The 13079-nt window shown below is 41.8% G+C and overlaps 2 protein-coding genes across 2 annotated transcripts in view; one reads left to right on the top strand and one right to left on the bottom strand.

The window, feature by feature from the left end:
* LOC139405616 (very long chain fatty acid elongase 4-like) overlaps window positions 1–1020 on the bottom strand; it is a 13511-nt gene extending 12491 nt beyond the window's left edge. The window contains exon 1 of the mRNA XM_071148025.1: window positions 954–1020. Within this exon, the coding sequence (XP_071004126.1) occupies window positions 954–1020 (67 nt within the window). The remainder of the gene's footprint in view (window positions 1–953) is intronic.
* A 1787-nt stretch (window positions 1021–2807) lies between these two features.
* On the top strand, window positions 2808–13065 carry LOC139405617 (PRELI domain containing protein 3A-like). The gene is made up of 6 exons (XM_071148026.1): window positions 2808–2916; window positions 7048–7216; window positions 11257–11346; window positions 11452–11522; window positions 12313–12415; window positions 12994–13065. The coding sequence occupies exons 1-6, from the start codon at window positions 2885–2887 to the stop codon at window positions 13063–13065; spliced, it is 537 nt and encodes a 178-aa protein (XP_071004127.1). The 5' UTR covers window positions 2808–2884.
* Window positions 13066–13079: the final 14 nt, after the last annotated feature.

The raw sequence follows: 13079 nt of genomic DNA on the forward strand, positions 1-13079 counted from the left end.
GGGGGACAATAAAAGGCCACTCTAAAATGCGCTGTTTTTGTCACCCAACACAATGACACACAGATGTCTCAAGTTTTGAGGGAGCGTGCAATTGGCATGCTGACGACAGGAATGTCCACCAAAGCTTGTTGCCAGAGAATTTAATGTTCATTTCTCTACCATAAGCCGCCTACAACGTTGTTTTAGAGAATTTGGCAGAACGTTCAACCAGCCACACAACCGCAGACCAGGTGTAACCACGCCAGCCCAGGACCTCCACATCCGTCTTCTTCACCTGCGCGGGATCGTCTGGGGTGGGGGGTGGGGGGGGGTATTTCTGTCTGTAATAAAGCCCTTTCTGGGGGAAAACTCATTCTGATTGGCTGGGACTAATTTCCTTCTATAAACTGTAACTCAGTAAAATCGTTGAAATTGTGGCCTGTTTCGTTTATATTTCTGTTCAGTATAGAAAGAGAAAGAGACTTGTCATCTGAGTTTGAGATTCTCGCAAACCAAGACCAAGATCAAGATCAAGACCAAGACCAAGATCAAGACCAAGATCAAGACGAAACCTCAATGACTGACTGACACACACACACACACACACACACACACACACACACACACACACACACACACACACACACACACACACACAGGCACTGAATGACACACACACACACACACACACACAAACACTGGCACTGAATGACACACACACACACAGAGACAATGACTGACACACACACACACACAAACAATGACTGACACACACACACACACACACACACAGACTGGCACTGAATGACACAGACACACACACAAACACACACACACACACACAGAGACAATGACTGACACACACTGGCACTGACTGACACAGACACACACACACACACACAGAGACAATGACTGATACACACTGGCACTGACTGACACAGACATACACACATACAGGAGAGTGTGAGGATTACCTGCGATGGTAAGGGCCCATTTATATAAATTAATGGTGTCATTTATCAGATGTGTGGTGAGCTCCATCTTTGCAGGCCAGTATCTGAGTTCCCCTGGCAGAAAGACACACAGAGAAGACAGCAGTAGAGTTCAGTAAAACATCCTGGGGTGTTTAACTGTTCCCCTGGCAGAAAGACACAGAGAAGACAGCAGTAGAGCTCAGTAAAACATCCTCAGGTGTTTAACAACATCCAGCTATCACTGAACACTACCGTAGCTCCCCCCCACCATCTGTTGAGGAGGTCATCCTCTCTGACAGCTTCTACAGTATTACTGGGATGAAATAGGAGCAGTAGAGCTTCTTGGAATAACTCAGGGCTTCATTCAGTCAATTAAGCCATTTCATTTAGACTATTCTTATTCAACAACATTTCTCAACACAAGTTAAAAGATTAATCTACAGTCCTTCCGCACATTCTGATGTAAAAGTAAACAAATAGACTTCCATCCATATCTATCCGTTCCTGACAGACCGCGGTGGGGGGAGAGAGGATGTCGGGGGGCGACACTGCGCCTCAACTGTTCTGTTCCGTGACGTGAAAGTCGAATGGTCCTCTATTCTAGCGACGCACAAAACCCGTGAGCATGTCAGCAGCTTTTTGACTCCGTCGGTCTGACTGTCCGCCCGTTAACCGGAATCCAATCTGTAGTCCTATGCTATTTCATTCAAAACTACAATTAGATGTTACACTCGACATGTTTTATATCCAACCAGGTCATTGCACGGTGCGCGAGCAGAGTAGTAATAATATAGTATATTGGCCTAGAGCGCGTGGATAACGCCGTGTGATTTAATGATCTCTGAAGGGAAGCCTAAATATGACGCCCCCCTCCCCTCCTCTCCTCCTTCTGACTCGCAACTAGGCAGCATCTGCACGAACCCAAACCGTATTTAATCTGATGGGAATAAAGCATTATGACCAATTAAAATATAGGCATTTTACAAAAAATATATGTCTGGATATTTGAGTAGGGTAGAATAGGCTATATAGATGATTAGCATATCCCACTGGCCCTCCACGTCACTGTGATAACACGGCAATGTGCTATTCATTGATCATACACGGACCCTTTACCCCCCATCCTATAATTTGAGCCATAAAATAAAGAAAAACTAGCAAGCTAGCTAATTGTATCCAGTAAAATAAGTCAAATCTACCGAAACTCTGCGCACTAGTATTTGATGAGAATGAAGATTCTTGTTATCTTACCGTGTCGACAGATTGGGCTATATACGGTCCTTTTATTGTGACATTCAATACAAGGTCATGTAATCTAACAGATCCACAGTTTCGGCTACTAAAAACCCTAATATATATTTGTTATATCCGTGGTTATGTTCCTATAGAAGACTAGTTAACATAACGGCGGAACAGAGAAATCCGTTATAGAGGCAACATAATGACCGCAACCCTTTTCACTGCAGCTGGAAACGGTTCTCCGGTGCGACTCGTTGGACTGATGACGGACACTGTTTGATGGTGCGCATGCGTAGATCTGTAGTCGAATGCAGCAGTAGTGGAGACAGGGAATATGTAACCGGTATTTTTTTTTTTTTTTTTACCGATCTCTCCGTTGTGATCTTGGTTGTACATCACAGGCTACCTGAGCATTTCCCCATCCTCGATCTGTGTGCGCTATGAACCGTGTATGTGGATATCTTGCTCAGTGTTTTATAGCCTTTATACGTACCGGCCTAGTTGAGTCGTAACGAAACGACCTGAAGTTCCTTTTATTTGTGATTATCGTTTCTACTTGTTGTCTATGGACCGGATCCACCGGACAATGATAGGCACGGAGGATATGTCCCGGTAGAAAATGGGCCTGTAACGAACCGATATTTCTAACATATTTCTCCTCCTATAAGGAGAAGGACAGAGAAAACGGAAAGATGAAGATCTGGAGTACTGAACATGTTTTCAGGTTAGTAGGCCAAGAGTCTCTAAACCGAGCATATCGATAGGCTAGTTTACCGCTACCGTTAAATGCAGTGTTGCTTGTTTGTACAACCGTGGTCTTTTATTTGAATCTCTATCGTTCCAAATGTTAGTCTACATTAAGAGGCTTGTCGAAATGAGCGCAGAGCAGCGACGCGATCCTACACGGTTCCCTCTCCAGTTGAGCATGTGAGGGATACAGTGTTACTATTGAGGTCCCGGTGTTGTGCCGAAAAACTCCCCACCTGACAGAATTTGAACCCAGTATATTTTTTAAAGTGTCGTGATAATAATTCAGCCATAGTTGTTCTGAAATGTTTATTACCTTGCCAACATTTTACTCCCTCCTCTATGTTTAATATAACACACATACATTAAATGATTGATTTCGGTTGCCTATCCTAACGTGAAGTTTGTTCTATAGAAAGTATTTGACTCTAGCCACAAAATTAAAGGAAATTATAGAGGGGCGAGAATTCTGTCAGGGGGGTGATTTTCGGCACAACACCAGTTTTACAAAGTATCACTGTCACACAAACGTTTGAACATGTCTGTTACGTTGTTCTACAAGGTGTCAGTTGTGTGAAACGAATAGCCAAACGTTTATGATTAAAGGGATAGTGGCCAAACGTTTATGATTAAAGGGATATCGGCCAAACGTTTATGATTAAAGGGATAGTGGCCAAACGTTTATGATTAAAGGGATAGTGGCCAAACGTTTATGATTAAAGGGATAGTGGCCAAACGTTTATGATTAAAGGGATAGTGGCCAAACGTTTATGATTAAAGGGATAGTGGCCAAACGTTTATGATTAAAGGGATAGTGGCCAAACGTTTATGATTAAATAGTAGCCAAACGTTTATGATTAAAGGGATAGTGGCCAAACGTTTATGATTAAAGGGATAGTGGCCAAACGTTTATGATTAAAGGGATAGTGGCCAAACGTTTATGATTAAATAGTAGCCAAACGTTTATGATTAAAGGGATAGTGGCCAAACGTTTATGATTAAAGGGATAGCGGCCAAACGTTTATGATTAAATAGTAGCTAAACGTTTATGATTAAAGGGATAGCGGCCAAACGTTTATGATTAAAGGGATAGTGGCCAAACGTTTATGATTAAAGGGATAGTGGCCAAACGTTTATGATTAAAGGGATAGTGGCCAAACGTTTATGATTAAAGGGATAGTGGCCAAACGTTTATGATTAAAGGGATAGTGGCCAAACGTTTATGATTAAAGGGATAGTGGCTAAACGTTTATGATTAAAGGGATAGTAGCCAAACGTTTATGATTAAAGGGATAGTGGCCAAACGTTTATGATTAAAGGGATAGTGGCTAAACGTTTATGATTAAAGGGATAGTGGCCAAACGTTTATGATTAAATAGTAGCCAAACGTTTATGATTAAAGGGATAGTGGCCAAACGTTTATGATTAAAGGGATAGTGGCTAAACGTTTATGATTAAAGGGATAGTGGCCAAACGTTTATGATTAAAGGGATAGTGGCCAAACGTTTATGATTAAAGGGATAGTGGCCAAACGTTTATGATTAAAGGGATAGTAGCCAAACGTTTATGATTAAAGGGATAGTGGCCAAACGTTTATGATTAAATAGTAGCCAAACGTTTATGATTAAATAGTAGCCAAACGTTTATGATTAAATAGTAGCCAAACGTTTATGATTAAAGGGATAGTGGCCAAACGTTTATGATTAAAGGGATAGTGGCTAAACGTTTATGATTAAAGGGATAGTGGCCAAACGTTTATGATTAAAGGGATAGTGGCCAAACGTTTATGATTAAATAGTAGCCAAACGTTTATGATTAAAGGGATAGTGGCCAAACGTTTATGATTAAAGGGATAGTGGCCAAACGTTTATGATTAAATAGTAGCCAAACGTTTATGATTAAAGGGATAGTGGCCAAACGTTTATGATTAAAGGGATAGTGGCCAAACGTTTATGATTAAAGGGATAGTGGCCAAACGTTTATGATTAAAGGGATAGTGGCCAAACGTTTATGATTAAAGGGATAGTGGCCAAACGTTTATGATTAAAGGGATAGTGGCCAAACGTTTATGATTAAATAGTAGCCAAACGTTTATGATTAAAGGGATAGTGGCCAAACGTTTATGATTAAAGGGATAGTGGCTAAACGTTTATGATTAAAGGGATAGTGGCCAAACGTTTATGATTAAAGGGATAGTGGCCAAACGTTTATGATTAAATAGTAGCCAAACGTTTATGATTAAAGGGATAGTGGCCAAACGTTTATGATTAAAGGGATAGTGGCCAAACGTTTATGATTAAAGGGATAGTGGCCAAACGTTTATGATTAAATAGTAGCCAAACGTTTATGATTAAATAGTAGCCAAACGTTTATGATTAAATAGTAGCCAAACGTTTATGATTAAAGGGATAGTGGCCAAACGTTTATGATTAAAGGGATAGTGGCCAAACGTTTATGATTAAATAGTAGCCAAACGTTTATGATTAAAGGGATAGTGGCCAAACGTTTATGATTAAAGGGATAGTGGCCACACGTTTATGATTAAAGGGATAGTGGCCAAACGTTTATGATTAAAGGGATAGTGGCTAAACGTTTATGATTAAAGGGATAGTGGCCACACGTTTATGATTAAAGGGATAGTGGCCAAACGTTTATGATTAAAGGGATAGTGGCCAAACGTTTATGATTAAAGGGATAGTGGCCAAACGTTTATGATTAAAGGGATAGTGGCCAAACGTTTATGATTAAATAGTAGCCAAATGTTTATGATTAAAGGGATAGTGGCCAAACGTTTATGATTAAAGGGGTAGTGGCCAAACGTTTATGATTAAAGGGATAGTGGCCAAACGTTTATGATTAAAGGGATAGTGGCCAAACGTTTATGATTAAAGGGATAGTGGCCAAACGTTTATGATTAAATAGTAGCCAAATGTTTATGATTAAAGGGATAGTGGCCAAACGTTTATGATTAAAGGGGTAGTGGCCAAACGTTTATGATTAAAGGGATAGTGGCCAAACGTTTATGATTAAAGGGGTAGTGGCCAAACGTTTATGATTAAAGGGATAGTGGCTAAACGTTTATGATTAAAGGGATAGTGGCCAAACGTTTATGATTAAAGGGATAGTGGCCAAACGTTTATGATTAAAGGGATAGTGGCCAAACGTTTATGATTAAAGGGATAGTGGCCAAACGTTTATGATTAAAGGGCTAGTTCATTCAAAATCACCCACTATACTCTAACACCAAACTTAATTGAACCACAATTAAGTTTGTGTAGTTCAGTTGGTAGCACATGGCACTTAGAAAGCCAGGATAATGGGTTTGATTCCCGGGACTCATCTATATGTAGCATGTAGCATGTAACATGTATGACTGCATGACTGCCAGTTGCTTTGGATAATAGCATTTGCTAAATGGCATAAATGATTGAAACAACCCATTTTGAAGATAACTACAGGTCTAATGATTATGACATTGCATGACCATTTCATCTTGTTTAGTAACCTGGCTGTTATTCTGCTTTAGTAATTGGGCCATATTCACAATGTTTAACCTGGCTGTTATTCTGCTTTAGTAATTGGGCCATATTCACAATGTTTAACTTGGTGTGTCAAAGGACCGTGTTACCATGTTTAGTGACCTGACTGATTATCCTGTACTTAGAGACAGACGGTGATCAAGGCAACGATGAGAAACCCCATGAACCCTAACAGTCCTCCTCCTCTCTGTCTCTCTCTCTGTTTCTGTCTCTCTGTCTCTCTGTCTCTCTCTCTCTCTGTCTCTGTCTCTCTCTGTCTCTCTCTCTCTGTCTCTCTGTCTATCTCTCTGTCTCTCTCTGTCTCTCTCTGTCTCTCTCTGTCTCTCTCTCACTGTCTCTCTCTCTCTCTCTCTCTCACTGTCTCTCACTGTCTCTCACTGTCTCTCTCTCTGTCTCTATCGCTCTCTCTCTATCGCTCTCTGTCTCTATCGCTCTCTGTCTCTCTCTCTCTATCGCTCTCTCTCTGTCTCTGTCTCTCTCTCTGTCTCTCTCTCTCACTGTCTCTCTCTATCGCTCTCTCTCTCTCTCTGTCTCTCTCTCTGTCTCTCTGTCTCTCTCTCTGACTGTAGCTACCCGTGGGAGACGGTGATAAAGGCAGCGATGAGGAAGTACCCTAACCCCATGAACCCTAATGTTGTGGGAGTGGATGTGTTGGACAGGAACCTGGATACCGACGGACGGCTCCACAGCCACAGACTCCTCAGCACCGAGTGGGGCCTGCCAGGCATCGTACGAGCGGTCAGTAAGCTGCTGTCTGTCTGTCTGTCTGTCTCTTTCTCTCGCTCTGTGTCTCTCTCTCTCTGTCTCTCTCTCTGTCTCTCTCTCTGTCTCTCTCTCTCTCTGTCTCTCTCTGTCTCTCTCTCTCTCTCTCACTGTCTCTCTCACTGTCTCTCTCTATCGCTCTCTCTCTCTCTCTCGAACTTTGCTTTAGTCTGTCAGTCCTCTCTCTCTCTCTCCTAGTCTGGTGGTACAGTCTGTTTGTGCCTAGCCAATGAAACAGAGGTTGTTCTTAGACCTGGACACTTGGGTTATCTCTCCAAGCACAAACACAGTCTAGCGTGGTGCCGACCTCTCATCAATGAGCTGTTTTCACCCACAGGACTTCCGACCTCTCATCAATGAGCTGTTTTCACCCACAGGACTGCCAACCTCTCATCAATGAGCTGTTTTCACCCACAGGACTGCCGACCTCTCATCAATAAGCTGTTTTCACCCACAGGACTGCCGACCTCTCATCAATGAGCTGTTTTCACCCACAGGACTGCCGGCATCTCTTTAATGAGCTGTTTTCACCCACAGGACTGCCGACCTCTCATCAATGAGCTGTTGTCACCCACAGGACTGCCGACCTCTCATCAATGAGCTGTTTTCACCCACAGGACTGCCGACCTCTCATCACCGAGCTGTTGTCACCCACAGGACTGCCACCCTCTCATCAATGAGCTGTTTTCACCCACAGGACTGCCGACCTCTCATCAATGAGCTGTTTTCACCCACAGGACTGCCAACCTCTCATCAATGAGCTGTTGTCACCCACAGGACTGCCACCCTCTCATCAATGATCTGTTTTCAACCACAGGACTGCCGACCTCTCATCAATGAGCTGTTTTCACCCACAGGACAGCCGACCTCTCATCAATGAGCTGTTGTCTGTTTTTTTATTAGTCTCTCTATTCTCGGTAAATCCCTTAACACTGTCGTGCCTGTAAAAGCCCCATGATGCCGACCGTTTCTGAGATACCGGAACCCGGCGGGCCTGGCACCGACGATCATCCCACTCTCAAAGTTGTTTAGGTCCCTCGTTTTGCCCCATTCTAACGTTGGATCAAACAGTAACTGAATGCCTCGACGATCGGCCGCCTGCTTTATTAAACAAGCCACGGCCACGTGACTCACTGTCTGTAGGAGCGAACCATTTCTGTGAACGGGGTGTTACACCTTATAAACTGGTCTCTGAGTATGTATGTATATACACTACCGTTCAAATGTTTAGGGTCACTTAGAAATGTCCTCGTTTTCCATGAAAAATATACATGAAATGAGTTGACAAGATTATAAATAATGATTTTTAATTGAAATAATAATTGTGTGCTTCAAACTTTGCTTTTCGTCAAAGAATCCTCCATTTTCAGCAATTACAGCCTTGCAGAATCTTTGGCATTCTAGTTGTCAATTTGTTGAGGTAATCTGAAGAGATTTCACCCCATGTTTCCTGAAGCACTTCCCACAAGTTGGATTGGCTTGATGGGCACTTCTTATGTACCATACGGTCAAGCTGCTCCCACAACAGCTCTATAGGGTTGAGATCCGGTGACTCTGCTGGCCACTCCATTATAGACAGAATACCAGCTGACTGCTTCTTCCCTAAATAGTTCTCACATAGTTTGGAGCTGTGCTTTGGGTCATTGTCCTGTTGTAGGTGTAAATTAGCTCCAATTAAGCACCGTCCACAGGGTATGGCATGGCGTTGCAAAATGGAGTGATAGTCTTCCTTCTTCAAGATTCCTTTTACCCTGTACACATCTCCCACTTTACCACCACCAAAGCACACCCCAGACCATCACATTGCCTCCAGCATGCTTGACAGATGCCGTCAAGCACTCCTCCAGCATCTTTTCATTTTTTCTGCATCTCACGAATGTTCTTCTTGTAAACCAAACACCTCAAACATAGATTAATCTGTCCATAACACTTTTTTCCAATCTTCATCTGTTCAGTGTCTGTGTTCTTTTGCCCATCTGAATATTTTATATTTAATGGCCAGTCTGAGATAAGGCTTTTTCTTTGCAACTCTGCCTAGAAGGCCAGCATCCCAGAGTCGCCTCTTCACTGTTGACGTTGAGACTGGTGTTTTGCGGGTACTATTTAATGAAGCTGCCAGTTGAGGACTTGTGAGGAGTCTGCTTCTCAAACTAGACACTAATGTACTTGTCCTCTTGTTCAGTTGTGCACCGAGGCCTCCCACTCCTGTTTCTATTCTGGTTAGAGCCAGTTTGCGCTGTTCTGTGAAGGGAGTAATACACAGCGTTGTACGAGATCTTCAGCTTCTTGGCAATTTCTCGCATGGAATAGCCTTCATTTCTTATAACAATAATAGACTGACGAGTTTCAGAAGAAAGGTCTTTGTTTATGGACATTTTGAGTCTGTAATCGAACCCACAAATGCTGATGCTCCAGATACTCAACTAGTCTAAAGAAGGACAGTTTTATTGCTTATTTAATCAGAACAACAGTTTTCAGTTGTGCTAACATAATTGCAAAAGGGTTTTCTAATGATCAATTAGCCTTTTAAAATGAACAACTTGTATTAGCTAACACAACGTGCCATTGGAACACAGGGGTGATGGTAGCTGATAATGGGCCTCTGTACGCCTATGTAGATTCCATTAAAATAAATCTTCCGTTTCCAGCTACAATAGTAATTTACAACATTAACAATGTCTACACTGTATTTCTGATCAATTTGATGTTATTTCAAAAACAAGGACTTTTCTAAGTGACCCCAAACTGTTGAACGGTAGAGTGTGTGTATATATATAGACTGACCTGAATGCTTCTAGAGTGTGTATATATAGACTGACCTGAATGCTTCTAGAGTGTGTGTGTATATATAGACTGACCTGAATGCTTCTAGAGTGTGTGTGTATATATAGACTGACCTGAATGCTTCTAGAGTGTGTGTATATATAGACTGACCTGAATGCTTCTAGAGAGTGTATATATAGACTGACCTGAATGCTTCTAGAGTGTGTATATATAGACTGACCTGAATGCTTCTAGAGTGTGTGTATATAGACTGACCTGAATGCTTCTAGAGTGTGTATATATAGACTGACCTGAATGCTTCTAGAGTGTGTGTGTATATATAGACTGACCTGAATGCTTCTAGAGTGTGTGTGTATATATAGACTGACCTGAATGCTTCTAGAGTGTGTGTGTATATATAGACTGACCTGAATGCTTCTAGAGTGTGTATATATAGACTGACCTGAATGCTTCTAGAGTGTGTGTGTATATATAGACTGACCTGAATGCTTCTAGAGTGTGTGTGTATATATAGACTGACCTGAATGCTTCTAGTGTGTGTATATATAGACTGACCTGAATGCTTCTAGAGTGTGTGTGTATATAGACTGACCTGAATGCTTCTAGAGTGTGTATATATAGACTGACCTGAATGCTTCTAGAGTGTGTGTGTATATAGACTGACCTGAATGCTTCTAGAGTGTGCGTGTATATATAGACTGACCTGAATGCTTCTAGAGTGTGTGTATATAGACTGACCTGAATGCTTCTAGAGTGTGTGTGTGTGTATATAGACTGACCTGAATGCTTCTAGAGTGTGTATATATAGACTGACCTGAATGCTTCTAGAGTGTGTATATATAGACTGACCTGAATGCTTCTAGTGTGTATATATAGACTGACCTGAATGCTTCTAGTGTGTATATATAGACTGACCTGAATGCTTCTAGAGTGTGTATATATAGACTGACCTGAATGCTTCTAGAGTGTGTATATATAGACTGACCTGAATGCTTCTAGAGTGTGTATATATAGACTGACCTGAATGCTTCTAGAGTGTGTGTGTATATATAGACTGATCTGAATGCTTCTAGAGTGTGTATATATAGACTGACCTGAATGCTTCTAGAGTGTGTGTGTGTATATAGACTGACCTGAATGCTTCTAGAGTGTGTGTGTGTATATATAGACTGACCTGAATGCTTCTAGAGTGTGTGTGTGTATATAGACTGACCTGAATGCTTCTCTTGTAGATCTTGGGGACCGGTCATACCCAGACGTACGTCAAGGAGCACTCCATCGTGGATCCCGAGGAGAAAAAGATGGAGCTTTATTCAACCAATGTGAGTGGAAAGCGGTCCCCTTCTCTTGTATCATCAGGTTTCTGTTGTTGTTGGTATCTTCATGAACGTTTCATACAAATGATTGTCTTCTTCTTCGTCCCGCAGATAACTCTAACCAATCTGGTGTCAGTGGATGAAAGACTGGTTTACAGACCTCATCCAGACAACCCAGAGGTGTAAGTAGAAAGAAAGCCCCAACCTAGCAGGATAACACATTACAACCTAGCAGGATAACACATTACAACCTAGCATGATAACACATTACAACCTAGCACGATAACACATTACAACCTAGCAGGATAACACATTACAACCTAGCAGGATAACACATTACAACCTAGCAGGATAACACATTACAACCTAGCATGATAACACATTACAAGCTAGCATGATAACACATTACAACCTAGCATGATAACACATTACAACCTAGCATGATAACACATTACAACCTAGCAGGGTAACACATTACAACCTAGCATGATAACACATTACAACCTAGCAGGGTAACACATTACAACCTATCATGATAACACATTACAAGCTAGCATGATAACACATTATAACACATTATAACCTAGCAGGATAATACATTACAACCTAGCATGATAACACATTACAAGCTAGCATGATAACACATTACAACCTAGCAGGATAACACATTACAACCTAGCATGATAACGCATTACAACCTAGCATGATAACACATTACAACCTAGCATGATAACACATTACAACCTAGCAGGATAACACATTACAACCTAGCAGGATAACACATTACAACCTAGCAGGATAACACATTACAACCTAGCAGGATAACACATTACAAACTAGCAGGATAACACATTATGACACATTTATAACAACCTGGTATGTGTCGTTTCCACTTACCTCATTTACAAATGAATATTAACTTGTACTGCAACTATCTTGTTCCCCCCTCCACCCCTCCTCTGTCCCTCTCAGTACTGTTCTGACCCAGGAGGCCATCATCACAGTAAAAGGAGTCAGTTTGAGCAGTTACCTGGAGGGAATGATGGCCCTCAGAATGTCAGCTAACGCCAGAAAGGTGCTGTTGTAATAAGTTACTCTACAGAATCTCCTTAAGCGATACTGATGTAACAATCCCTGAGCGTGTTCTGCATGCAGCTTTTAGCCTCTATGCTTTCCCTGACTGTGAAGAGAGACGGTCCACGGTCATTAGACATCTCTGTGTGGCTGACCTCGACCATGTTTTCTCTGAAAGGAGTTGGGATGCTCTACCTAAGATCTTCTCTGTGTGTTACTGTCTCTATAGGGTTGGGATGCTCTATCTAAGATCTTCTCTGTGTGTTACTGTCTCTATAGGGTTGGGATGCTCTATCTAAGATCTTCTCTGTGTGTTACTGTCTCTATAGGGTTGGGATGCTCTATCTAAGATCTTCTCTGTGTGTTACTGTCTCTATAGGGTTGGGATGCTCTATCTAAGATCTTCTCTGTGTGTTACTGTCTCTATAGGGTTGGGATGCTCTATCTAATATCTTCTCTGTGTGTTACTCTCTCTATAGGGTTGGGATGCTCTATCTAAGATCTTCTCTGTGTGTTACTGTCTCTATAGGGTTGGGATGCTCTACCTAAGATCTTCTCTGTGTGTTACTGTCTCTATAGGGTTGGGATGCTATTGAGTGGATCATTCAGAACTCTGAAAGGGAGAACGTTCCTCTGTGTGAGCTGTACTGACTCTGGTAACTACT

The sequence above is a fragment of the Oncorhynchus clarkii genome, chromosome 3 (genome assembly GCF_045791955.1).
Source record: "Oncorhynchus clarkii lewisi isolate Uvic-CL-2024 chromosome 3, UVic_Ocla_1.0, whole genome shotgun sequence".
Lineage (NCBI taxonomy): Eukaryota > Metazoa > Chordata > Actinopteri > Salmoniformes > Salmonidae > Oncorhynchus > Oncorhynchus clarkii.